A 27,219-nucleotide genomic window follows, 5' to 3' on the forward strand; every position below is an offset into this window, starting at 1 on the left:
AAAATCAGAAGCCGTATTTTTAACCCCATTAAAAAAAACAGCAAAGATGCTATTTTGATGTCCACGTGGAAGAGATGCTACAACCTGTGCCTCTTCACTTCAATAAAAAATCAGGTCGCTCTATATAGATACGAGTTATGATACGAAACCAAAATGATATATTAATTCGCTTTCAATATCCCAATAATTTGGTTTTGTCGCACTGCTTATGTTTACGGGGGGTGTGACACGGCGCATTAAACTAAAATTAACCATTTGGTACAAGGCAAGTTTCGTAAATTACATTCTCCTTTTTGCAACTAGTGTGGTGTTAATTCTGAAGCAAGAATAAAAATTATCCTGAAATATATGTGGGAGTGTCTTCACGCAGACTGTGTCTCACAAAATTCAGTGTTATTTAATCATTTTTGTTTTTCTCCTATGACGGCCATAATTATGCACATCATTACATCGTGCATCTTTTTGCATTCTCGACGCATCGTGAGGTCGTCGTGCAAAAGCTGGACGAGGAGTTTGTTTCAATACAGTGCAACAGTACTCTTGCAAGAGGAATGCAGCGATTACTTCCGGTATGAGTAATCAGTTCACTGGAGGACAGCTCCGTTAAGAACTTTATGGATGCCTTAGCCGTAACACAACAGCTTCCCGAGCTGCGTTGTTCAACCTGAATGACCGGCACGCAGCAAACGAAAATAAACTATTTCCCCACAGACTCTTCCACCATACTCTTGGGCTCCACTTCCTTCACTCGCCAGGGCAGGTGATGGTAGCGCAGGCCATCCTGCGTGCGCTAAAAGCGTGATCCATGTAACTTGATGCAATAAAAGGGTCTTTTTCAAGGAATTTTTTGCACCCTCATTTATGGATATTTGCTAGGTAGCATGGTACATCCACAGCGACGGTCATTGGCCAGTGGGTTATGTTGCATGCGCCAGTTTTCGAAAGCAGGATACCAATGCTCGACAGCTGGATGCCAGTGTTTGAAACCTGGATACCAATATTCGAAAGCTGGATGCAAGTGTTCGAAAGCTGAAAAGCGAGTCCAAAGCCTTTACTGGCCCATTTCGCGGAATGATCACCATTCCTGCGTTGGCCGCTCGATCGGCCGAACGTTGGCCCAAAACTTGCCTGATATCCGCCCAATGTGTCAGTATGGCAGCGCTCAGTCTAAATGCCAGTGTAGGAACATCGTTGGGCCAATTTTTGCCAATGATAGCCCGACATTCGTCTAGTGATGTTGTGCTGCCTGGGTAGACAAGCCGCCATCGTATCGCGCCATCTGTCCGCTTTCGAGACAAGCGCAAGGAGGTTTGGTTTGGTTTGTTGGGGTTTAACGTCCCAAAACAGCTCAGGCTATGAGAGACGCCGTAGTGAAGGGCTCCGGAAATTTCGACCACCTGGGGTTCTTTAGCGTGCACTGACATCGCACAGTATACGGGCCTCTAGAATTTCGCCTCCATCGAAATTCGTCCGCCGCGGCCGGGATGAAACCCGCGTCTTTCGGGCCAGCAGCCGAGCGCCGTAACCACTGAGCCACCGCGGCGGGTTCAAGCGCAAGGAGCAGCAAACAAGATCTGGTCGTTCCGTCGGGCGCAGCGTCAGCACCTAAGTATACTCTTACACCGTTGTGCAGAGCCAGCGCGAAGCCCATTTATGTCTTGATTGCACTGTGTCGCCACCGGGAGTCCCGGTGCACAGTACTGTGCGCATGTTGAAGTGGAATGATGATACAGGCGCTGCCAAGGGTAAGTCGCTGGCGAGGGAAAACCTTGAGTCACATGTCCAAGCAATGCATGGTGGTAATGCGGAGACGCGACGACCATGACGACGCGGCACCGAAATGAATTTCGGTGCCATGACAAAATATGTTCGATATTCACTGAATTTTGTGACATAGACGGCGGAGTACGGACGCCACCTTTTCTGCTGACGCGGTATTTAATGCTTTCGCGTTATGAGCAGCGGACCTAGCCCTGGGCTGGGAAATGCATATTTGTTTGTATACGTGTCTGCAGCATCTGTTGTGCCTTGCTGATATGCGGTGCACCGACACTGCTCAGCATTTTGTGCTGACAAAGGCCTCAGTCGGCCAATGGACTGGAACTTCTATGGATACCGCTTAACGCTCTTCCATTTCGGCACTGCAATGGAAAGTGCGCCGTTTCACAGGCGCACTAGTGTAGAAACTAATTTAGCCACAGTGAGATGTGGATGTCGGCTCAGCCCGAAATTGTTTTCGTATTCTTAGGTAGCACGGTACGCTACATACTTAGTGGGGGGGGGGGGGGGGGGTAGTCCTGATGAAGATGAAAGTAGAGAAATGGGGGGGTAGTCCTGATGAAGGTGCAACTAGAGAAATGTTTTTGCAGGCTGGTGCGTATAGTTCGTATTATTGGGGACACTGTAGGCACAGGCTGGGAAGCCCCGACCATAATATTGAAACTATTGGAAGAGAAAGGAATCATAAATGCTTTGCAAACATTACTTTATTTCCTACATTAGGATACACTTGCCATAAAAAGGCACTAATTTCAGAGAAACCTTTCCTTTCTCCGTTCGTTCATCATGTTATTACTCACAGATACGGCCTGCAATGTTACGGCTGAGAGACAGCAAGCTAGTCCGCTCGCTGATACCAAAAGGGACATTAAACAAATCAAGGTTTCATAGGACTGGCTTAAAGGTACTAGGAAATATTTTTAGATTTTCAGTAAAGCAACCAATCGATAGGTATTGCATCCCAAGTCACCTTAGTGCAAGACTATTTCTGGTAGGCTCAGTAAAAGCCAAGATATAGGATTAAAAATGATGCCGCTCTCTCCACCCTAAGCTCATGCACGCCGAGGCAGCGCATAAATAATCAAACAGCTTGGGGGCTGCGCCCTGCCGGCCGCGGCCATAAAAACGTCATCGGTTGACGCTTGGTTTGCCGGCTTCCGTTTGTCGCGCTCATTTTCTCCAGAATGGGTCTTCAACTTCCTCGATTTCCTGCAAATAATTCAGACAATTTTATCCCCTCACCCCCTTCCCCCCGTGTAGGGTAGCAAACCGATTATTCTTTGGTTAACTTCCCTGCCTTTTCTCTCATTTCTCCTTCTTTGTCTCCTCTTTATCGCCTGTCGTTTTCGTGAGTAATGCACCAGGAGCGAAGGCAAAATGCGGCGGCTGACTCCGAAACCGCTGAGAGAAATGCAGCAGCGGCATATCGGAGGCTTGTACGCGAACGCATTGAGTTTGGCCGCGCACGCGGAGGGGTTTGCCTTAGTATGGTAACGTGTCAATAGTACGGTTCTATCATGATGGCGTCTCGACCGCCTTGATATCACCATACTAGAGACATAAAAATCTTGAAATAATATTTCCAAAAACCAATCGACCTGCGAATATGGAAATAGAGGGTTTTAAAGATTAGTAATATTTTTGGCTTCATTCCAGAGGCTCGTACTTAATACGAATGCTCGAAAGCATTCGTTCTAAACACTAATTTACCAGGAATATTTGAAACAATTTTCTAGTGCCTTTTAGCAAACTTGATGCTTGGCCAGTTGGCTTTGGTTGATTCTTGTTTTGAAAGGCGCGAAAAAAAAAACGCCATGTAGTCTCCCATTATATTCTGTCTAGTTTTTTGGCGCCTTTAAAATCAACAATGAAAGACAGGAATTGATGGACAAAATAAGCTGATAACTAGTTTTCAGGTTACTTATATCGATTATGATGAGACGGCAATGCCCGATATATTACACGGTGCATTCAGTGACCAACCTCGTGCTTGAAATGAACGCAAGCTTCATTCCGAGTACCTATCTGTGAGTACCATTGCCAAAAAGTCATAGACGCCTGATATGCAACATGTAAATTGCTTGATTGTCTTAGCAACCAGCTGAATATTTTTCGGCACGTCCATGTTGAACTCCCTTGCCACTTGCGATCTGAGTTGTTACCTTCTCCACAATTCAAACCGCTCGATTTTATCGCCAGCAGAAAACTCCGTACTGCGTTGATTTTATTCTATGCGCTAGAAATCATATGGCTCCAAGCCAGTATACCCACCGCAGATTTAACAGCTGCAGTTCGGAAAGGCTGAACGCTATCCGCACAAATATAGTTTTTTTTTGCTTTTTCAAGTGACCTACAACATCCTCAATGCCACAGACAGCGACATCTGTTTTGTACAACTGCGCAGTTTATGACAAAATGAATATTCGGATTCCGTGAAATAGATGCTGTTCTTTCAGCTGAGAAGATATAGCATCGTCAGTGTAGAAGCAGAATCAGATTGTTGAAATGGCCTACCTATTGTTTCTTATATTTTTTGGAATCCTGGGAACCGGCTACGGAGCTTCCGTAGGTGAGCATTCATTTTCTTGCTGCACTGTGGATTGTATTAGCACATATAAGTAATTTCCTAATGCCGCGATTGTCTTTTCACTGTGAGCAGTGCACCGAGCTGTGTGTATAGGCACTCATGACGGCAGCTTATTTCTTTTTTGTTGCGAATACTTTCTGTACATCCACAGCCGCTATAATCAACCATAGAGATAGCTATACAACTCAAGTAAGGAAGGGTGTAAAGCAGGTAGTGATGATCTTTCCAACGGTATTCACCGCCTGTTTACGATAGCTGTTAAGATATTGGGATTAGTATTGCGCGAATGGGACAGGACAAGAGAACGAGGAACACAGACGACAACACAGGGGCAGACTCGTACTTGTGCCGGCACTATGCCGTACTTGTGCTGTACTTGTGCCGACGCCAACTAGACCGCAAGAACGTTCCACTTCGTCACATTTCTTCTACTCTGAGCACAGTTTTGTGTGTGCGCAAGCAAAGCGCGATGCTGTGTTGGCGTGTGTCAACCTCATCGCTGTGACCACCTGTCAATCACGTGTCCTGGCGTACTGTCTGAAACGCAAGATAGTGCCGGCACAAGTACCAGACTGCGCCTGTGTTGTCTGTGTTCCTCTTTCTCCTGTCCTGTCCCATTCACGCAGTATTAATATTTTCTGCAATGAACCAACTAGCCCGCAAGAACGTTCTTCTTGAGATATTTGGATTCGGAGCAGCGGGGGATAACGGTTTTATGCCAAGTCATTTATAAAATCACTTGAGGGGTCCCAGATCCTCCTTTGATAAGACATATAGCAAGAAACAAATGTACACAGTATGTTGGTGCAACCAAAAGTATCAAAGAATTAGACATTGACTATTTAGCACCTTTTACACACACATAGCATATCTTACAGCATTTGTTATACATGCACAGATGATGATATCGATGTTTATTCTCACATCAACGCGGCGCCGATAGCTCGCAAACTGTTCTTTCCAATGTCAATATTTAAAAATACCACGTAATTTGCCGATATAGCATTCCAAACCATAGCATCTGATTCCCGTAGGTGGTGCAGCAAAGAGGAATAAACCATTTCTCTGTATGTTGGAGGGTATACGTGGTCTGTTAGAAAAGTATCCGACCTTTGGCCGAAGAAAAAAAAACTGGCATAACTGGAGCGTTAAAAACCTAATAACCTTCAAAGTAGTCTCCTTGGGACTACAAGCACTTGTCCTGGCGGTGCTGCCATTTTTGGAAGTATTCCGAAAAGGCCCCTTTCGGAATGGAGTTTACCTCAGCTATCGTTGCAGCCATAGTGTCCTCTCTTGTCTGATATCGCGCTCCTTTCAATGGCCTCTTGATTTTGGGAAACAGCCAGAAGTCGCAGGGGGCCATATCAGGAGAGCAAGGAGTCTGCTGAACTACAGGAGTCTGGTTTTTCGCCAGAAAAATCTGAATCACGTGCGTGGATTGTGCAGGAACATTGTCGTGATAGACGCCCCACTTTCCTCTTGACCTCAACTCCGGTTTTTTTGCGCCGCACAGCACCACGTAGGCCACGGAGGACATCCCTGTAGTACTCTGTGGTCATTGTTTGACCATGTGGGGTGCGTACTCGTGGTGTGCCACACAGAGGGAGTCAAAGAAAGCAGTCAGCATCACTTTGACATTGCTGCGCACTTGGAGGGCCTTCTTTGGTCTTGGTGACGTGGAATGCTTCCACTGTGACGACTGGGATTTGGTTTCCGGTTCGTACCCGTACACCCAAGACTCGTCACCATTGATTATGGTGGCAATGAATTCGGGGTCACTGTTTATGGAATCCAGCATGTCCTGTGATTCTTCAACACGAAGCTGCTTTTCCTCCATCGTGAGCAGCTTCGGCACGAATTTCACTTCAACTCTCTCCATGGCCAAATCTTCGGTGATAATGGAATGTGCAGAAAAATTGCTGATGTCCACCTCTTCCGCAATTTCTCAGATAGTCACACGACGGTCCCGCATCACCGCAGCGTTCACTTCGGCAATGACCTGGTCGTTTCGGCATGTTGATGGCCGACCGGAGCGTGGATCTCTCTCCACCGATGTGCGGCCGTCTTTAAACCAGTTGTACCACTGCACAATCTGTGTGCTGCTCATATCACCGTCTACGAAAGCCGTCTGAATATTACGAATGGTTTCCACATGGCTGTCGCCCAGTTGCTGGCAAAATTTGATGCAGTAGCGCTGCTCTTGTCACTCCGCAATTTTTCTTGCAGTAAAAAACCGACGTGAGCACTGCGCACTGCCTCACTCAAACGCTGCGTCCCAGCGACTGACGCTGTCGGCAGGCGGGAAAAAATTCGTGCATGCGCACGAAGGTTCAAGGTCAGCTGATGCAAGCGCGCTTGTTTCATATCCCTCAGGTGTTCGCAAAAGAAAAATAAAGTCGGATACTTTTCTAACAGACCTCGTATACCGGTATATTTTGTGTAAGGCTAGTCAAGTGTAGAAACCCTGGGTGATCATACTGTAGAGCTTTTTTACACATCTGGTTGCTTAATAATAACCATATCCGCTCTGAAGTGAAATAATCTGATAATGTGAATATAGGTGAACGGTGGGAGCGTGGTAATCAACATTGGCTATGCAAAAGGACTTTATATCGTACTGTAGTGGAGTTCCACACCAAAAAAACCCTAGTTTAAATGCCGAAAAAGGGCTTTATATACCTTTAGCTTCACTGAAATAGGAGGAAATTATCGAAGTTTAGTGAGAATACCAACGCACCTTGACAGATGTTTGATTACTGACTACTTCATCATCCCAACTCGTGTGATCATGGAAAATTATCCCAAATATTAGGATCATGTTATTTCAATTTAATAATAACGCTTCCTGTCTTAAGAGATAATACCTCAGTAATCTGTGATTCCCTGATAATATTGCCTTGCTAAGTCGCTAAGAAGATGAACTTAAAAATGATCACTGGCTTAAGCAGAGCCCGACCGTGTTCTCAATGATAATATGCGGAACACTAAAGTAATGTTCAACAGTCATGGAAGGGCACAGCAGTTTGCAATGGGTGGCGAGGTGTTGGAATCGGTAAGGAAATACGTCTGTTTAGGTTAGGTGTCGATCGCAAATCCGGACCTCGAGAGTGAAGTAACTAGAAAAACAATGGTGCGGAGCGCACTTTGCATGTCCTCTCAGATCATGAATGGCAATTTACGAAATCTCTTGAGAGGAAAGCATGTAACAGTTGTATCGAGCTAGTGTTCACCTATAGGGTAGTAGCATGTTTCAGGATAACTTGCTGCTGAGCTAGTTGGTGCTCATAAATGGTGTTAATTCAGCGCAGTAATCAGATGAGAGACATAAGAAGACACACAACACTTATGAATGTCTAATGTGCCGGGTTTTCGCGCTGAATTCGCCTCGCCAGAAACGTGGAGGCTAACTACAACGGTTCAGCTTAAACTAAGGAAAACGATAGGTGCAACGTTAACACAAAGGGCAAGAGTGGATCAGGGAACGAACGCGGGTTCATGACGTCCCAGTCGAAAAATCAGCAAGAAGAAAGGGCCCTACTAGGAGGCACAATAGCTTTATACTAATAAACCGCACAAAGAAACTGTTACACGAGAATGTTAATACTTAACAAGAACAAATACACGTTTAGACAGCTCGGCTCTCTTGAATATTTTAGCCTTGAAACCCCCCCCCCCCCTATCTAATATCCATATAGGAAGTCAAATGAAAGATTCAAAAAATTCCTTTCTCCTTGCTAGAAAATTGTTAGGCACGAAGTTTACACAGTCAAACAATTTATGGCCTGAAATACCTTCACTGAGCATACCTGCTAGCTTTGAGGCCGACACTTCAATTCCAGGCTAGAATCAGGCCCCATTACAATATAACGCAGTTTTCACATCTCTATTTGAGTCATATTATGCTCGGCACGCTTGTGCACAACTATTTTGTCTATGCGTTTTGTACCCTAGAACTTATGTGCCCGTTACTGCCTTCCGGGTCATAGTTGGCGTCGTAGGCGAGTAACGGCTTGTGACAGGTGGCGTGTTGGCAGGGAATAGCAGAGCGAACCGCCATTTGCCACTACAAGAGCGAAGGAATGGACAACCGGAAAGTGGCTGCCGCGAGAAGAGCCCGGAAAGTGGCCGCAGCATAGCACGCCACCTGTCACGTGGTGTGTAACGGCTTGTGATAGGTGGCGTGTTGGAGGTAGTACCAGAGCAAAACGCCACTCGCGATTACGAGTGCGAAGGAACGAACAACCGTAGCGTGGCTGCCACGTGAAGAGCATGGAGGGTATCTTGCAGCTAGACATGCCACCAGGTGGCGTGTAACGCCTTGAGACAGGTGGCGTGTTGGCGCGTAGTAGCAGAGCAAAACGCCACCTGCGACGGCTAAAGGAATGGACAATTGCAAGGTGACTGTCATGAGAAGAGCCCGGAAGGTGGCTAGCAGCATAACACGCCACCTGTCGGGTGGAGTGTACCGGCTTGTGACAGGTGGCGTATTGGAGGTAGTACCAAAGCAAAACGCCACTCGCGATTACGAGTGCGAAGGAACGAACAACCGTAACGTGGCTGCCACGTGAAGAGCATGGAGGGTATCTTGCAGCTAGACATGCACCAGGTGGCGTGTAACGCCTTGAGACAGGTGGCGTGTTGGCGCGTAGTAGCAGAGCAAAACGCCACCTGCGACGGCTAAAGGAATGGACAATTGCAAGGTGACTGTCATGAGAAGAGCCCGGAAGGTGGCTAGCAGCATAACACGCCACCTGTCGGGTGGAGTGTACCGGCTTGTGACAGGTGGCGTATTGGAGGTAGTAGCAGAGCGAAACGGCACTTGCCACGGCGATAGCGAAGGAATGAACAACCGGAAGGTGGCAGCCACGTGAAGAGCCCGGAGGGTAGCTTGCAGCTAGATGAGCCACCTGTCAGGTGGCGTGTAACGCCTTCTTACAGGTGGCGTGTTGGCACGTAGTAGCAGAGCAAAACGCCACCTGCGACGGCGAAAGAAATGGACAACAGCAAGGTGACTGTCACGAGAAGAGCCCGGAAGGTGGCTAGCAGCATAACACGCCACCTGTCAGGTTGTGTGTAACGGCTTCTGATACGTGGTGTGTTGGAGGTAGTACCAGAGTGAAACGCCACTTGTCATGGCGAGAGCGAAGGAATGGACAACCAGAAGGTCGCTGCCACGGGAAGAGCGCGTAGGGTAGCTTGCAGCATTGCGCGCCACCTGTCAGGTGGCATGTGCCGGCTGCTAGCTACCCTCCAGGCTCTTCCTGTGGCAGCCAGCTGTCAGGTGGCGTGTACTGGCTTGTGACAGGTGGCGTGTTGGCAGGTAGTAGCAGAGCGAAACGCCACTTGCCACGGCGAGACCAAAGGAATGGACAACCGGGAGGTAGCTGCAACGGGAAGAGCTCGGAGGGTGGCGAGCCGTTAATACGCCACCTGCCCGCGAAGGCAGGCGGCATATGAAGAGATTCGCTCAGATATCTCATTACCGACTGCCTTAATTGTTAAATAATCGTAATCGCCACGAGTGTACGCCCCAACAACGTCTGACGAGTTAACAGGAGATTAAAGCATCACAATATATTCAGAAATGGCAAATAGGTCATTTATATCCAGGCCATTCGAATTTTTACGAAAACATTAAAAATGTCATATCTTTTCGTTCACTACTGCACAATGCGTCAGCGTTCCCTGCGCCATTTCATCAGTTTTCAGAAGTTCAAGCCACCAGAATATTTTCATTCCAATTTACTCCCACGAGTGGTCTTTCAGGGCATTGGAATCGCACACCTCAATTTCCCAGTGAACAATTTTTTGGCCTCGGTATGGTTTTATTGCGAGGCGACGCCGCAGCCGAGCAAACAAACTTCCATATCGCCAGCGAAGGCCCAGATGGCACATGTTTTTTAAACGAAAGAACGCTGCTTCTATTATAATATTTTATTATTTTTATCTATTTATATATGTTTACTTTGTTATACATAGGGCACATGTGTACATTGAAGTGCGTATTAACGCACATGTTCCTGTTTTCTATGCCACGGAGTGAGACGCGGGTCCGGCGGAAAGCGCTTGAAATAGACGATTAATGCTGATATGTCCTAGCATATGTCTTTTTACTTAAGTGATTCTCAAACAAAGCTTTTTCGCTTAGCACAGAAAAAGTTTATTCTGTACCCATGGGACTGATTCTACTGCTTGTACGACTGCACCGAACGACTGACATAGTTCACTGTCAAAAATTTAAGATCACTGCGGGGACTCCCACTGGAGCGATGCGAAAGCAAAACGTCGAAGAACTATATCGACTACCGTGGCTATTCTTACAAGCATGCATCCATGGCTAATTGACGTCGAGGTGTAATTTTTGTGTGTAATTAAATAACTAATTACACCTCTTGAACGAATTTTTTCCACATCAAGATCACATCACGCACTATCTAACACAATCAAACATTTGTACATTTATTTTTATTGGATGACACAATCGTAGGGACACGTTTTCAAGACGAGAAGTAGCCATCTCATGCTTCCGCATTAATGAGAAACTATCGGAGGCCACAACACTCTCCTTCATAGCATATACTTAGAGATGTGCAGGGAAGAAGAAAACTGGAAATAGGAATCATGACTGATTCCAACCGACGATGTTTTGTCTTTCTTGATTTTTCTGGCGACTATGTGTCCTTTAGATTTTATCGTATTTCGATATAACTTTTTGCTGCTTCTGGAAAATGATCGTTTTGCATCTTTTCGTTTCTCTTTATGATGGAGATCTAGATGGCAAAATATTAAGCTCTAAAAGAGAAGAATACTTCGTGCTTGCAAGGCAAAATGAATCTCTCGTTTCTTCAGAATCGGATGAACTATCTTTTCTAAAGTTGAAATCCCTCAGACAGCTCCTTGAAAACACTGTAAGGGGGAATTTCTTCTTTTTCTAGCTCAATCTTTTCCAGCATGTTTTATGTTGTGGTTGTCGGCACTCCGGGCTCATGAAACGCGGATGCCATAAATCATCATACATAACAGATCATCGTGGATATCACAAATATATTATAACGCAGTGCAGATGAAACACAAATAAAACATTATTTCAGTTATGTGCGTTTCTTTTGGTAAATTTTGTCATCAGATTTGAGGTCGTAATTATTTATTTATAATTTCTTTGCGTAACCTTCTTCGTTCCCGGCATCTCCACTCACTTGTTGTTGTTTATCAGTTTTTCATCTCAAAATATTGATTGGCATTCGCCCAACATTGGATGTAGTGAATGACACTAACATTGGTACTATATTCCTTTTTCAGGATCTCAGTGCACGAACTTCAGCTTTCCAAACTTTTTGGAGATTGGTGCGGTAAGTTCAGTATGGATTTGTTATGATTCCTAACCGGCTCAGTAGAACGACGTTTGTTTTTTGTTTAGAAAATATCGCCATAGGAAATCTCGCAAATTAAAAAAAGATCTAGACATCGATTATGTGCTTCCACCTAGAAGGAACATAACAATTCTTTAGGGTAGCAACATCAGGCCTATACTGTTGCGGGTGGGAACAAATGTTTCGAGAAATGTTTAGAGACTACCAAGTCGTGTGCAGCAGAAATGAGGAAATGATTACAGTTGTTATTCGACGATTGAAGAAGCCATAGGGGTGCAAATGAAAAGCAATGTAACTTTCTTAAGCTTCACAATCTACCACACCTACGATGTCTTCAATCTGTCTTACCATGAGTAAATTGTACCGACCATACCGACCACGAGCAAATTGTAGTGGAGGTACGACATCTGCACCACCAGGCATTAGAACAGTATCACGAAATCCTCTTCCAGTGGGTACCAGGCCACAGTGGCATTTTTGGCAGCGCCTTAGCTTACGATGCTGCTCGATGGGCTCACGAAACCAACATTGTCCGCGTGCCACTAACAAGAGCTGACGCAGCAAAGCACCGTCAACTGCTCGCCCAAAACGTAAATGTGCAGTCGTGGTCTACCCCTGGGGGTTGGACACCGCGCTCGCGCCACTTCGACCCCTTGCTTCAACTTCAAATACTATTAAGGCGAAAGCCTTTAATGCCTCATACTGTCGTTAGCAGACGCGTCGGCAGCGGTGTCGACAGACGCGTCGGCAGATTCATCCGCCTTTCGGCGTCACTGCTTAAAAGGCTCAAGGTTCCAGCATGAATAAAGGCGCATCTAGTGAATGCATGGGCTTCATAAATAAAATAAAAGGAGTAAAGTCAAGAAAATAAAAATAAAAATAGAAATAAGAAAATAAACAAAATATAAGAACAAAATAAAAATAAGATTCGAAAATAAATATAAAAACAATCAAATTAAGAAAAGGAGCAAAAAATAAATAAATAAGAAACATGAAAAATAAGAAAGTTAATAAAAACAAACAGTGGCCAGGAAACGCTTTCGCCTTGCAGCACTTTAGAGAGCCAAAGTGCCCCCTGAATTTTTTGCCATTCCCCACTCTGATACTACGCTGTTGTGACGCCTGTGCCTGGGAGTGGCGTTCACAAATGCTGTTTCCAATCTCATCGCAATGGCAGACACTACAGCGTGTGAGCAGTGCGGTTGCGATGAAACGACCGGGCACCTCCTCTGTGACTGCCCTAGTTTTTAGCGAGTGCGCGCCTTCCTGGCTGCTACTCTCCGCCGCTTGAACTCTCGTCCTGTAACAGAATTCAGGATTTTAGGGCCTTGGACAAAACCTTCTTCACAAAGGTGAACGCACTCCGAAGGTTCTTAAAGGACTCGGCGTTGTGTTCCCGTCTATATATTTTAAGCTTTAAGTGCGCGCCCTCCGTCTCGTTCTCATAGTGGTCGATGGACACTTGAAAAAGTAATTTCGTTGCCGCTCTTTTTACTTTTTTCCGCGTTGTTCCCGCTCCCCATGTGTAGGGTAGCCTACTGGGCATCGCCTGGTTATCCTCCCTGCCTTTTCATCCCTCTGTTTCTATCGCTTTCTATCTCCACCTAAACCCATTTGTTGTAGCAATAAACTCATACATACCATATTTTTCAGGTACGCGGATGTGAAAACTCCATGCAGGTTTAGTTTGGAGCCGTATATTGGATCTCTGCTCAAGCTAATGCTAACTTCAGGTCGCTCAAAATAGACTACAAGTGCACCTATTTAAGCATTTTTTCTGTTATAATATGTTCTAAGCGTTTAAAAACACAGAAAATAATACGTGAGATCCAATGGCCCGAATATGACTTGGTATTCCGCGCATATCGACCTTTTAGACGCAGCATAAAAATGCAGCAACATTTTAAAACAAGACAGCGCGAACTTCTTGAAAGTGAGCAAATAGGTGAAATTCTAGAATGTTCAGCCTAAGACTGGCCAATATTCCGTAAACACAAGCTAAGACTGCAAGCAGAACACATTTAAAAATATAATTTACACCTGCTGCTTAAGGTAGTGCTTCAAGGGTGAATTGGTGTTATCATGTAACGTGGTCCTATATTGTAATGATGTTGGGAAAGCCTGTACGCAGAGATTTGTTTGCTGAAATCACTTGTGTTTAGACCATATGCACTTCTATTTTTTTCCACAGTGCTTGAAATCCTCTGGAGACTTGTGCAGTGCTGACACAGTAAGTGTGCATTAACTATTATTATGTCCAAAAAGAAATGTTGACAAAATAGCGGCCGCAAAAAATTAAAATTTCTAACCATATGGTTTCGATACAATAATCACAGCTCACTTAATATGCTTATGTCTACACGTAAACAGTGGTTTAAAATTCAGAAGCAATTTCAGGAAATCTATTTCGTAAAACTCTACCTTCCAAGCAAGCGTTTTTGTCTTGGTGAACGGCGCGCTTCTGTGGAAAGACCCGCGCGGTGGATTCGTGGTTAGCATGTTCGGCTAATCAGCTGCAGGACGTGGGCTCAATTCCGGCCACGTGGACTTCGTTTTGAGAGATGCGAAACGCGAAGGGCCCGTGCGTGCTGTGCGATATCAGGGGGCCGTATTCTGTAACGCTTCATTCCCTTGACGCTCCATTCTGTTGGCTTCCATTAGACGCTGCTCCCAATGCGCTAGGGCTTTAGGGCGGACTTAACGCTGGTCTTGATAGAAACATGACCACGATGCCACCCGTTTGCATACACCCGTTTTGATCCCATGTCACCCTGTAGGATCTATGCGGACGCCCAGAAGTGAAAGAACCGATGGCGTCTATCATAGCCAAAGTTGCTTTGGGACGTTAAACTCCAATGAACCAATGAAAGAGCCGATGAAATGTTTGGGACGCCTCACGAACTTCATCAGTGCTAATGCCGTCTCGACAAAGCAAGTTGGCGCCGTTTGTTCGATGGTGTGGTTCAGTGTGCTCCGAGTGACTCAGGTGGAATTTTATTTATTTATTTATTTATGAATACTGTCAACTTTCATTTGAGGGTCATTACAGAGAGGAAAAATGAAGAGAAAAATGCGTATATAACCATGAATGAACAAGCTTCTTCGAGCATACAATACAACAGAGCATAGAAACGCAACACAATTCGCACCACTGTAGAGGCACCTGCTATACAAAAAGAAATAGTTGACAATTAGTTACGCGCACATCTACAGGAATCCCATGCCTAGACGAAATCCCCAAGTGCATTCAGGAATGCCGCTACACCTGTACACTCAGCAACGTGAGCGGGCAGTTTATTCCAGTGCTCAATAGCATCCGGAAAGAATGAGCAGCGAAAGACGTTAGTCCGTGTCAAGTATGGCCGAATCGCTTTGTGGTGATTAAGGCGGGAGCTCAGTCTACCTGGAGGCTGCACATATTTTTCTTTATTGATGTTAATTTCTCCGTGAATGATTTGGTAAAGTATTTTTAATCGCTGCTTTTTACGTCTTTTTTCTGTTTTTAGACTATAACATTTCCGTTACCGAATCTGTTTTCCCATATTTTGAACAAATAAATCTCGCTGCACGTCTTTGAACCTTTTCTATTTCCGATGAAAGCATCTTCAGCTGAGGAGACCATACTACAGATGCATATTCTAGGGAAGGCCGTATGAGAGATTTGTATGCTGAAAGTTTGACATCTTTCGTTGCTCTCCCCAACTTTCCTCTTAGCAAACACAGTTTTGTATGTGCCACCGCACACACATTTTCGACATGATTGTGCCAACTTAGGTTGTGAGAAATTGACACCCCCAGATACTTGAACGTACTAACATTAACCAAATCTTGACCTGCAATACTGTACTGAAAAGAAAAAAATTATATTTCGTTTGTTAGTTATATGGGTAAAAATGGAGGCCGTGACACGATGCTGCCTAGCCTAGCGGGTGCACCACGCTCTGACCACCTGTGTTTGTGGTTAGCCCTTCGCCCTCCTGCCTCCTGTTGTTTTCGTGACATTGACGTCACGGCCAACTGGAATGGAAAATGAAGCGGATCGTTAAACATTGCGGCCCCAGGGCGCTTTCAAGAACCGCAGGTGGTGAATATTATTCCAGAACCTTCCACTGCGGCGACCCTTGTAACGCATGTGTAGTTCCCGGATGTTAAACCAGGCAGTTTACGCTTCTTTTCTGAAGCACAGAAATATTCGGATTTTCGCAATGTAAAAACCAACATGCAAGCACGCAGAAATGTACACATTTGTTTTTCTTTGAAGCTTGCTTCGGAAAAAAACAAACCTTAGAATTTAGTGTCGCACTTTCGGGACCATCAAGATATTTCAAGAACTCCGTAAGAGCTAAACTTGAATACGCGGCGGTAGTATGAGACCCGGATAATGAAAAATGATATGCAAATCTAGTGTATGCAAAGGAAAGCTGTGAGGGTTATTTTTCACAAATATAGAAGAGATGACTCACCGTCTATGGTAATTAAACAATACAACATACAGACGTCAGAAACCCGAAGGAAAGCTAGTCTCTTCATCTTGTTTAGTCAGTGCCTACTAGGAAAAATAAAAAATGAAGTTGCCAAAATGCGTCACAGCTCATTGTACGAAGAGGACGAGACACACGCGTGAACACTCACATTTAATAATGGTTTCTTCCCCAGAACTGAATCCGAATAGAATGCCTTATCATCTCACATGTTTCACATAATATTGCAAGAGCAATTGAATGTCACCTCCTTGATTAATTGGTTTCCGTTTTGTATAACAATGCCTCTCTGCGTTTCTTTGTTTTATTGCTTTGGTTTTTCGCTCTCCTTTTGTTACCAGTACGTGCTTGTCATTTCTTTTTCATTTCTTGACTACACACCTCCTGAAATGAACGGAGAAATAAGCTATTTGAATTAAATAAAGAAATAATATTTTAATTCATGAATCATGATATAACGACAATAGGGAAAGGAAAGAAGACACGAAAAATTTTAAAAAGAACTAAAAGGTTTGTTGCTAAGAAGATGTGTCACGGTACATTAAATTGATAGGCCTCTTTAATTCCTGTGTTTTGGGGCTTTCAACGTTTCAACTAATTTCGTAATTTATTTCTTCCGCTTAACCAGAAATCTCTACGGCTTGTTTTTCTCTTGGTTGATGGTTGTACTACACTTTTATGACCAAACACCTGCAACAACGGGGACGCACACTACCGCACGTATCTCAGATTACAGCCTGCGTCATCAGCGTCCTCAACTACATCTGGAAACTCCACTTTTCGGTTTTGTTTAGTTTGCGGGGATTTCAGGTCCCGAGGCGATCAGGCTATAAGGACCGCCGTAGTGAAGGACACAATAAATGTCGGCCACCTAGGATTCTTTAATGTGCACTGACATCCTACAGAACACGAAACTCTAGAATTTCGTCTTTCAGGTCAGCAGCCGAGCGTCATTACCACTAATCTACCGCGGCGGCCGGCACTTTTTGGAGAATACACATTTCATACGAAGGCAACCGAGTCAAGGGCATGGGAGCTAGGACACAGTAGCGAAGGCTGAATGGCTCTATGGGCATGTACGTGGAGTGTTTATGTTGAATTGTTTTGGTTTCTGTTATATACTTTCGGCAAGCAGGCTTCAGTTGCGCCTACGAACGATGTAAACTGCACCGATATATTTTATTAGCCACTCTTTCTGGTGCCTGAGTTTCGAGTTGTCCTTCCTACTTGTACAGCTGGAGCTGTTTCTGGAACGACATCCGCAACAGACTCACACGTGGCTCGGAACATAGTCCGCGTCCGTGGTGGGAGAGCGTTTCCATTCTGCCACTGATCATGCGCGCATACCTCGCACAGACCGCACCTAGCTATTCGCCAGCGTAAAAGGTGTCTACCGCGTAGTCAAGGAAACGTTGTCATGCGAGGAGGGTTGGGGGGGGGGGGGGGGGGGGGGGGGGGGAGAGGGGTCGAACGTTCTCTGCGTGTCGGTGCAGAGGTTATAGTTCTTGGTCAAGACGTGCGGACATAAGACGCCGCAAGCCGCTTTGAAACCCTCTCTCGGACGCCCTGAGCGCGTTTATGTAGCAATTGAAAGAAGTTCCTCAATACGTGGACGCCTCGACCGTATTTTGAAGGAAGAGATTACGGAAGCAGTCAAGTGGACAGACATTTTAAATACACAGTATTTATGCTTGCTCGTACTGATTATAACGATTTTCGCAGTATAGGATAGGTGCAGTAAAGGTTGCCTTTTACGCAAATGATATATGTTCAAGCTGGGATCTGTCAATTCGCAGTACGATTTCAGCAGCGCGAACACGGTTAGGAAAAAACAGACAGAAGGCGGACAGGACAGAGCGCTGAACTATCAACTTTATTTCAAGAGTGCCCAAGAGCGGGGTCTTTGGCATTCTTGAAATAAAGTTGATAGTTCAGCGCTCTGTCCTGTCCGCCTTCTGTCTGTTTTTTCCTAACCGTGTTCGCGCTGCTGAAATCGTATGGATTCCCACCAACTAGCCCGCAAGATTGTGTTATTCAATTCGCAGTAGAACCATTCAAAAAGAGGAAATAAATGCTTATGAATATTTATTGGAATCACAAAGGCTGTCATTGGAAGAATTATATATTTTTATCCCTTCAAAGCTCTCGTGCTGTGATGCTCGTTTTCTTTTGTTATCCCCACCCACTCGTACATGCTCGAAATCTTTCCTCAGCGCTTGGTATGAGTTTTGTCTAGTACTGAGAAGGTAGCAAATAGTCCCAGCGTGGATTTAAATTTTCCTAAGCACATAATATATTCCGCGTATTTTGGTTATTCGCAGGAAGGCATTGTCGGGTTCACCGTCGATTTAGTACAGGTAAGTTGCCAGTTTATTTCCTACTGAAAAAAAAACTACATTTGGTGCTATTTGTTTCATAAAATGCTTTCTTGGTTTGTTTATATTGTGTTGCCTGATAACAGCAAATGTGTGTAAACCCTCCCCTCTTGGAGGGAGTCATTTCTAGGCATGTATGTGCATAAAGTGATTTTGAAACTCCGCACATTTTAACACATCCGAATTGAGGCGCGTTTCTATCCCGGATCTCTCACGAACCGGAAAATAAAGAAGGAAGCGATGAGTACGGATACTGTGCCTTTACAAATGACCTCACACGTGGTGTTACAGTATGCACCTGGGAACCGGTCCGGCTGCTGTCGTTACCGGTAGACAACAGGTGGTTGAGGAAACAAAACTTTTATTGCTAAGAAGAAAAAACAGACAACAGGGTCATAATGGGAGCTATCTGGTTGCTTATTGGGCAGAGAAACTGTCGCACACAACATACAAAGAAACGGGAGCGTCTTTTACTTGTTACCCACGGCTTGATACTTTTCAGTGTGCATTCTCTGGGCTTGCAACTGTTGACGTCGGATCCCAGAGGTACTTGCTAATCGAGTTCTTGAAGTTTCTGCTCCGAGCGGAGACCGATGACTTTGGTAAGCGGCCTCTATAATAACTTCTTAAATCCGCACAGTTAACTTAGCAAAACAAATCCCTTTTCTCCTGCTTCTCAGTATTTTTCCTTTGACTGCTTCCCTTTGAACTAGAAGTAATTCCAATTTATTTTCCCTTTTGACTACATTTTTATTCTTCTGCATTGCTCTTCTCTTGAAATAAATTTTTCATTTGTGTCCTTGGGTATGATGAAAGGGATGCCGCAGTGAACAATATTACATGTCGCTTTTCCAGTGGTTGTCTACCCTTTTATTATCGCCGTGTGTAAAGCCCTCAGCGGTGTCGTCGGTACCATCAGTGGAAACATTTTGAATATTAACTGCGGAGAGCTTAATTTCGACAGGAAGGTCGTTTGCGGAAAGCCCATCTTTATCAGCGTGCAAGCGACCACGCCATTTGCCGAGGTAAGAGCTCGAATTCAGGCGTACTGCCTGAGCGGAATGTCATACTTTCGCTATCTAAATTTGGCAAAAGCTATTAACATTCTTGCTTATTTCCTAACCTGAAAAAATCTTCTCAACGTCTTTCCTGCTGGAGGGCGATGTAGTTGACAATAGGCATTCCGTATCCGTCATTTTTAGGCCACTTCGTTATAATCTCATCTTTCACGCAACCGGAGCCATTATAAGGGTCCAGACCGCAGTCCAAATTATATTCACGGCGTGTTTTGCATTCATCGTATCACTGATAACAATTCACTGCGAGTATCCGCTTCACGCAGAGTGCACTTAGCATCACGGCCGCATTAAGATTGACCAACAGGTGAGCGTACAATCTGCCGTTGCCAAGTCGCCTGGTCGTCGGCTTAATTTTCTCCAGAGAAAAAGAAGAAAAAAAAACATTTCGCGTTAGAGGAATTGCAGGTGGCTAGGATGATTCGATCTTATGGGATCTCGAGCATGGGTATCGATCTGAGCACGTATCGTGCCCGCATAGGCTCTTTTGTTGCACGCGATAGAGGGACGAGCTCACAGCCTGCGGTATGGTTGAGGTCATCTGGTCTGCGCCATTGGTGGAAACAAGGTGGGCGCTTACTTATTGTCTTGTTTGTGCCACGCACCTATTGGTTTGCGCTGGCGACGAGGAAACAAATCCAGGCCCGGAAAAATCGGAGCATATTCTATCCCTCGTCAAAGAACTAGTCTCGTCATGTGAAAAGTTCCAAAAGGAAACATCTAGCAAACTGAAAGAAATTCATACGAACGTCACAGAAATAAAACGACGGCTCTGAACACTTGAGGATCGCCTTGCTGTCGTCGATGACCTGCGTGAAGACGTCAGCAACGTGAACTCAACGATTTCAAGGAGCTTAATTTAAGGAGTTTAATTTGGAAATTGTTGCCCTTTGAGACTTTCAGGTTGCACTGACGCTTTTCCAAGAGCAGCGCTTAAAACATAACGCGAACCGCCGCCATTTGAGGATTGGGAATGATTATGAGGCTAGAAAAACGAATAAGGTGTTTGTCATGAGCGAAGAGCGTGAAGGCGTTTCTTGACCTTTGTTCCTGTAAGAACTCTGACCTAATATTTTCCCTTCATAGTGCTTGGGAAAGAATGGCCTCACCTGCGATGGCAACACGCCTGTTTACGTAAGTAAATTTCTTTGGCTTATTAGCACCAGCGCTGTAAATTTCGGACTGCAAAGATGTTCTGTTTTGCAATACATGGTCCGACATGCAGCCTACAGTATGACGCGCACAAGGATTCTACCACAATACCGACGTTTGTAGCGTGTGTAAATAATGCGTCCATGCTGTTCGATGTAACGCGATGGAAGAATGGCAACTAACGGTGACATTTTGAATTAATGAACTGAAGTAGCATAAGAGCACCCGGCTCGAGTGTTGCAGAGGAACTCTTTTCTAATGGTAATCAAATTGCGTACTTAACGGTTTCAAATAAAATATTTACCCAGGCAGAGCTCCCAGCCGCCACAACGAAGTGGAAAAGAAATAAGAAATGAGCTTATTCCTAATAGCTGTATTATTACAGTCTATTTACTGTTCTCAAGGAACGCTAAACAGACAACCCCTATAGAGTAGTGAACGGCTGCCCGCATGAATCACATGCCTTTTCAAGACTGCTGATCTATGCCAATGCTAGAGAGCATTCCGAAATAAATAGCGCACCATCAGCCGTGACACGTCCTTTGAAAGTTTGATGGAATGGTGCCTGAGCAGCACCTTACATCTATGTTTTCCTTTCTCTTGCCAAAGAAATTGCAAACGAATCCAATTAAAACTTCAGAGTGGACATACCGCTGCTAAGGATGCACCCAGAGACCCATATAGATTATTTGTTCATGATATTGTACTCAAAAGTATATGCATAGATGATGCCAGCTGTTCCAATTCTTCATACTCTAGCCCTCAAGTAGGCTCAATAGGTCGAAACGGGTACACTAGACGAGGCCCGTGCCGTATTTATTTGCACTTTTTTGTCTGCCGCAACGTATAATCACCGTTGTAGTTCATCTCGCCTGCCTTTAATAGCGGGGACTTTTTCCCCACTACCTTACGGCAAAAAGCAGGAAGCATCCATTTTGTGATTAGCAGCACACTTTCTTTCTGCGCATATGAGGAGCTCGAGCGGACAGCATGGAGGGCGGCCCACTAGAGCAGCGCTCTACGTGATGGTTTTATAAAAGGAGGGTAGATATTAAAACCTGCTATAAAACCTGCGTTTTATAGAAGTACCATCAGCAAGATGCATTCACTGCCTCAAGTCAATGTATGCCTTCTTACAAAAGAACCATGCCATCCAGCGTTGTGTATCCAGCCACTACCGGTACTATCCGCTCGGATCCTTACTCTCGGAATGGGGAAGTTCACTGGCAACTACAAAACTGATGCTTCAGGCTTGTGCGGTCGTCTGCTTGTGGAACACAGTCCTCACTATTCGTCGCAGGCGCGACGAACGATCATCATCATCATCATCAGCCTGGCTACGCCCACTGCAGGACAAAGGCCTCTCCCATGTCTCTCGAATTAACCCTGTCCTTCGCCAGCCGCGGCCACCATATTCCATCAAATTTCTTAATCTCATCCGCCCACCTAATTTTCTTCCGCCCCCTGCTACGCTTGCCTTCTCTTGGAATCTACTCCGTTACCCTTAAGGACCAGCGGTTATCTTGCCTTCGCATTACATGCCCTGCCCAAGCCCACTTCTTCCTCTTGATTTCAACTAGGATATCATTAACGCGCGTTTATTCTCTCCCCCACTCCGCCCTCTTCCGATCTCTTAACGCTACACCTATCATTTTTATTCCCATAGCTCGCTGCGTTGTCCTTAACTTAAGCTGAACCCTCTTTGTTAGCCTCCACGTTTCTGCCCCATAGTTGAGTGCCGGTAAGATACACCTGTTGCATACTTTTTTATTTTTTTATTTACAGAAGACTGCTGGCTTTATTGCAAAGCCGTAAGCAGGAGTGGGTGTAAAATACACTTTGACAAAAAGAAAACCTCCTTGAGGCACACACAACTCAGCAGACAATGCCGAAAAAATTAACGACGAAAAGAAACCACATTATACAATATTAGACGACATCTCGCGTCAAAATGAGCATTGGGGGAAAGAAAAAAAAGCAAATGTTGAATGCTGCAAAATTGTTACAAATTCCTAAGCGACGCCGTAAACGACTCCACAGTAGAAGCCTCTACAATATTCGCTTTGAGGACATTCCATTCCCGCACAGTACGGGGGAAGAAAGAATTCTTGTATGTTTCAGTGTGGCATGAGTATTCCTTCACTTTTAAAGAATGGTAGGATCGTGTCGAACGACCCGGGACGAGCTCTATGTACTTGCTGCTGTTAATTCCTTAATTTGTTGTGAACAGTCACGAACATGTATTTTAGTATATCTCTTGAGGGATATCGGTAAACTGCCATTCATGATCTGTGATAACCTGCCATATGAGCTCCACCCCATTCTTATTCTTCTAGTTATCTCCCTCTCATGATCTGGATCAGCTGTCACTACCTGCCCTAAATAGACATATTCTCTTACTACTTCCAGCACCTGGCTACCAATTGCGAACTGCAGCTCCCTTGCTAGGCTGTTGAACATTACTTTGGTTTTCTGCATGTTAATTTTTATCCCCATCGTTCTGCTCTGCCTGTCCAATTTATTGATCATGCTTTGCAGTTCATGTCCTGAGTGACTTAGCAAGGCAATGTCATCAGCGAATCGTAAATTACTTAGGTATTCTCCATTAACTCTTATCCCGAACTGTTCCCATTTCAGGCCCCGGAATACCTCCTGTAAGCAGGTAGTGAATAGCATAGGCGAGATCGTGTCTCCCTGCCTGAAACCTTTCCTTATTGGAATTTTATTACTGACTTTATGGAGAACTATGGTAGCTGCGCAATCGTTATAAATCAGTATGGTATGGCTCTCTTAGGACAGCTGCGATAAAAGGCATGAATGGGCTCGTGCGCGGTATTGTAGTTACCGATATATACATTGCCAAAGCCAGCGAGTGGCATGCTCGTCAGCCTTCCTACTGAAAAAAAAGGACGTATAGTAGGGTGGCTTCAGCGAAGCTCACAAAATGAGTGGCTGATCGGCCCTCTGATTTATCTAACATTTCTATATGTCATTGTCTCCTCACTGAAACGAAGGAAGCTGCAGTCACTTAAATTCCAAAACAATATTTGGAACCACGAAAAATTCCCAGTCAGAAAAGTGGAGTTGCTTACGCACGCTGCTACAAGTGCCGACTTTGGTTTCGAGTCAATGACAATATGTTCGATGAGACGCCTAAATAGTTGCATTCACACAGCGAGACCGTAAACAATCAGTGGCCGATAATAGTCAAGTGAGAGGGTGAGGAGCGTACAGGAGAAGGGGTTATGCGCTTGCTTGGCTTAGGCCTTGCGTGCGAAGTCTGCGGCAATGAGGAGAACTGGTTGGAATAGCGTATGCACTGGTGTTCTTATGTTTTTCACAACTGAGCACACACAGTTCTATACGTCGCACCGACTCCATACCTTTCAAATAAAGAGTGAGCGATTTACGATATATTGCTACGGAGCAGCTCCGTAGCAATAAATCTATGTCAACTTGCCCAATTAGCCGTTCTAGCCAGCTACCATAGGCGCGTGTGGACGCGCTCGTGTACGTTGCATGAAGCAAGAGGAGTGAATCTACAGAATATTGACGTCACGACACTGGTTTAAGAAGCGAATCGAGGCATCGTATACAAGGACGCGCTACGCTCTGTGCAACGTGATTTCGCTAACCCTAGCGACTTTTGCAGCGGTGCTTTATGTAGCATGTCCGTTTTGTGCTTCAAGATGTTCAGCTGGCCAACAGGCATTGCATATCCCCTCTTTCTCGTTTGCAACGAATGAAGCATAAAAAGGTAATGCAAATCTAACACATCGACCACCCATACTTTGGAAGATCTTATTAAAACGCACTCAGTATTGCATTTCCGGATCTGTGTCAGCCTACCTATGTGGATGGACATAACAGATTTCTTATTATTTGAGTGGTTTGATATAGCTCGAGATAATTGTTAGCCGAGAACATCAAATCATTCTAATAGTTGTACTGAAAACAAGGCATAAGTACTGGCTCTGAGAGTATTATTACCATTCTCTCTACATGAAATCAGTTAGCTTTAGTGCAGAAACAGTATTTTACCATGTGTATTTTCTGTTGCAGGAACCCGTGGCACTGGGATCTGTGAAAGTTTTAGCGGTAAGACTTTGCAGCTCATTCGAGAGAAATCTCATCCCAGTCTCAGGCGCACATTAAGAAAAGGAGCAGTATTATCTCCGAAATGTCAGCCATGTGAATTGGGTTTTATCAACCCCCCGCGGAAATATTCTTTTCGCAAGCAAGAAAGTGAGTTAAATAAAAATCTCGCTATTCAGTTAATAGGCGCAACATCTGAATGGCATTTATAGAGTATATTGCTAGAGTGGCACATATTAACTGCATAATTTTGTCTCAACTGGACGTTTATAGTTTGATAATAAAACAAACCAAGAATACCAAACCAATCTGGAACAGAACCACTTGCCTATATAAGACAGCTATAGAAGACAAGTACCGCGCAGGGACCCATCGTTCAAACAAAACGCGTTTCGATACCGCTACGGTTTCCTTGCTCCCAAGCATTTGCAACAAGGGCAGCGCAGGTGGAACGAACTATATTTTTTATAAATTGATCGATTCTTAAAATTTTGCAGTCATGAAATTTCTCCACCTCAGGGGTTTCTCTCAAACCTTGAGTTTGTCAGGACAGCAACAGAACAGTGACGGCATTTCTGTTTATTTAGGGCCTAACTTCTGCCGCTTTTTCGCTGTTTCCTCTAATCTTAAGAATATTCTAAATTTTTCATGTCCCCAAAATTTTGCAGACAACTTAGCTGGACCTAGTGGCTCTTACATAGCTTTGTAACGAATAAGTACAGACCCAACGTTCGAAATTTCTTCTGTTTTCGAGCAGCTTCGGGGCAGTTTGGACGTCAAGATTTCTTTCCGAAACATGAGAACATTTGTGCCCTTTGCAGCATAGCCACAATATGCAGAATGTTCCCGCGCGTCAGTGCAAAAAAAAGAGCACAAACTGTTTGGTGGATGTGCCCGTGTCTCGTCCTCTTTATGTGTCACATCCACACCACATAGCGCTACTTTCATTGCTCGACCGGCATAGGGAGTGTGTCTCTGGCAAAGTTATAGCAGGAAGACATATTTTCTACCTGAAATTGATAGCGGGAATAGAAGCAAAAAGTACGACTTGCTTTGCAGAGACGTTGTGCTAAGAATGTGTCAAAGCGAATAAACCTACCGAAAATTATCCACGCAGATTAGATGTTGAACGACGCGTAAAATGCTGCGCTCACTTGGCGGGTACTGTGAAAAGTTCTGCGGAGCGCACTCGCTTTATTGTGTTTTAAACTAAATTTGTTGAATTATACGATATCAATATTGTGCGCGGAATAGAAACAATGAAATGGCCATATTTTGGAGCGAGCCAGGGAAATTGGTAAATAAAAATAAAGCTCCGAAAACAGAAAATATCCACTCTGGATGCTAGTTTTTGAAATCAGTTATGTTGCCTCAAATGCAGTTCCACTGAGGTCAGTGAATCTGTCGCGCCTTTGTATTCGGTTAAGAGCACCGTAAAAGGCGCGTGAACTTCTGAACTAAGCGCTGTCTTTCAAAGCTGTTTATGTCCTATTCGTAGTAGACTGGTTTGACATAAGCTGAAGTCTCGATATAACATAGCCTGTAGTCATACTGTCATGAAGTGAATCCCACTACTCATTTTTTTTCAGTGCCTCGTCGGGTACGTACTTACTACTGATCCAGATGAAGCTGGAGCGCAGTTAGGATGTGACCTCCTCACCATCGTCTCCAGAACCTTTGGCAGCGCTAGTGCTGCTGTCCTTTCGCCGCTTCTGTGCGCTCTTCAGGACGCTCTTGGCCTCGACTGCTCCAGTCTCACATGCCAGACTGACACGTTTACCTTTCTGGCAGAGAAATGGCTAGAATACGGCTTCTAAAAGTGCTTATTATGACTGACAATGCTGCCTGTCTACTAATCTCGTTGGAGCGGAATATTAAACGGCCGAAAAGAGACATCGCGATGTGATATTTTCTTCACTTGTGTGCATGCTGCGTAGTCTGTACAACAAAAATGTCAGTCGGTTTCGGTAATTAGGCCAAATGTGGATATGTGTGCTAACATGACGTCAATTGTAGGTTGTAGCTACGACCTACTAGGCGGCACCAGGCTGCCTCACAATTATTGCCACAACTTCTTCCGTTTAGCTACTGTGCAAGCACCATTCAAATCACGTTTTGCTCCAAACCGCTGCTGCTCATTCAACGTAGCTCAGTGCGCTAAGGGGCGGTGCCGCCTAATTACCGCCTCAGGTTCTTGCCTGGTTACCACCGGCTGCACTGTGGCAAGCACCCGCCGGGCTGGTGATCAGTGCACAGTGGCAAAAGGCAGGTGGCAGGTGCTATGGCAGGTACATAAGTCTTTGT

At 44.8% G+C, this 27,219-nt stretch overlaps 1 protein-coding gene across 1 annotated transcript; it reads left to right on the forward strand.

Moving 5' to 3' along the window:
• The first annotated feature begins 4,211 nt into the window (after positions 1-4,211).
• LOC149346389 (uncharacterized) lies at positions 4,212-26,777 on the forward strand. Its single transcript, XM_089585391.1, has 9 exons — positions 4,212-4,348; positions 11,666-11,715; positions 13,928-13,966; positions 18,539-18,574; positions 19,095-19,194; positions 19,448-19,617; positions 20,755-20,802; positions 24,883-24,918; positions 26,505-26,777. The coding sequence occupies exons 1-9, from the start codon at positions 4,285-4,287 to the stop codon at positions 26,730-26,732; spliced, it is 771 nt and encodes a 256-aa protein (XP_089441517.1). The 5' UTR covers positions 4,212-4,284; the 3' UTR covers positions 26,733-26,777.
• Positions 26,778-27,219: the final 442 nt, after the last annotated feature.

Source organism: Amblyomma mixtum, chromosome 4 (assembly GCF_055824585.1).
Source record: "Amblyomma mixtum isolate Tamu chromosome 4, ASM5582458v1, whole genome shotgun sequence".
NCBI lineage: Eukaryota > Metazoa > Arthropoda > Arachnida > Ixodida > Ixodidae > Amblyomma > Amblyomma mixtum.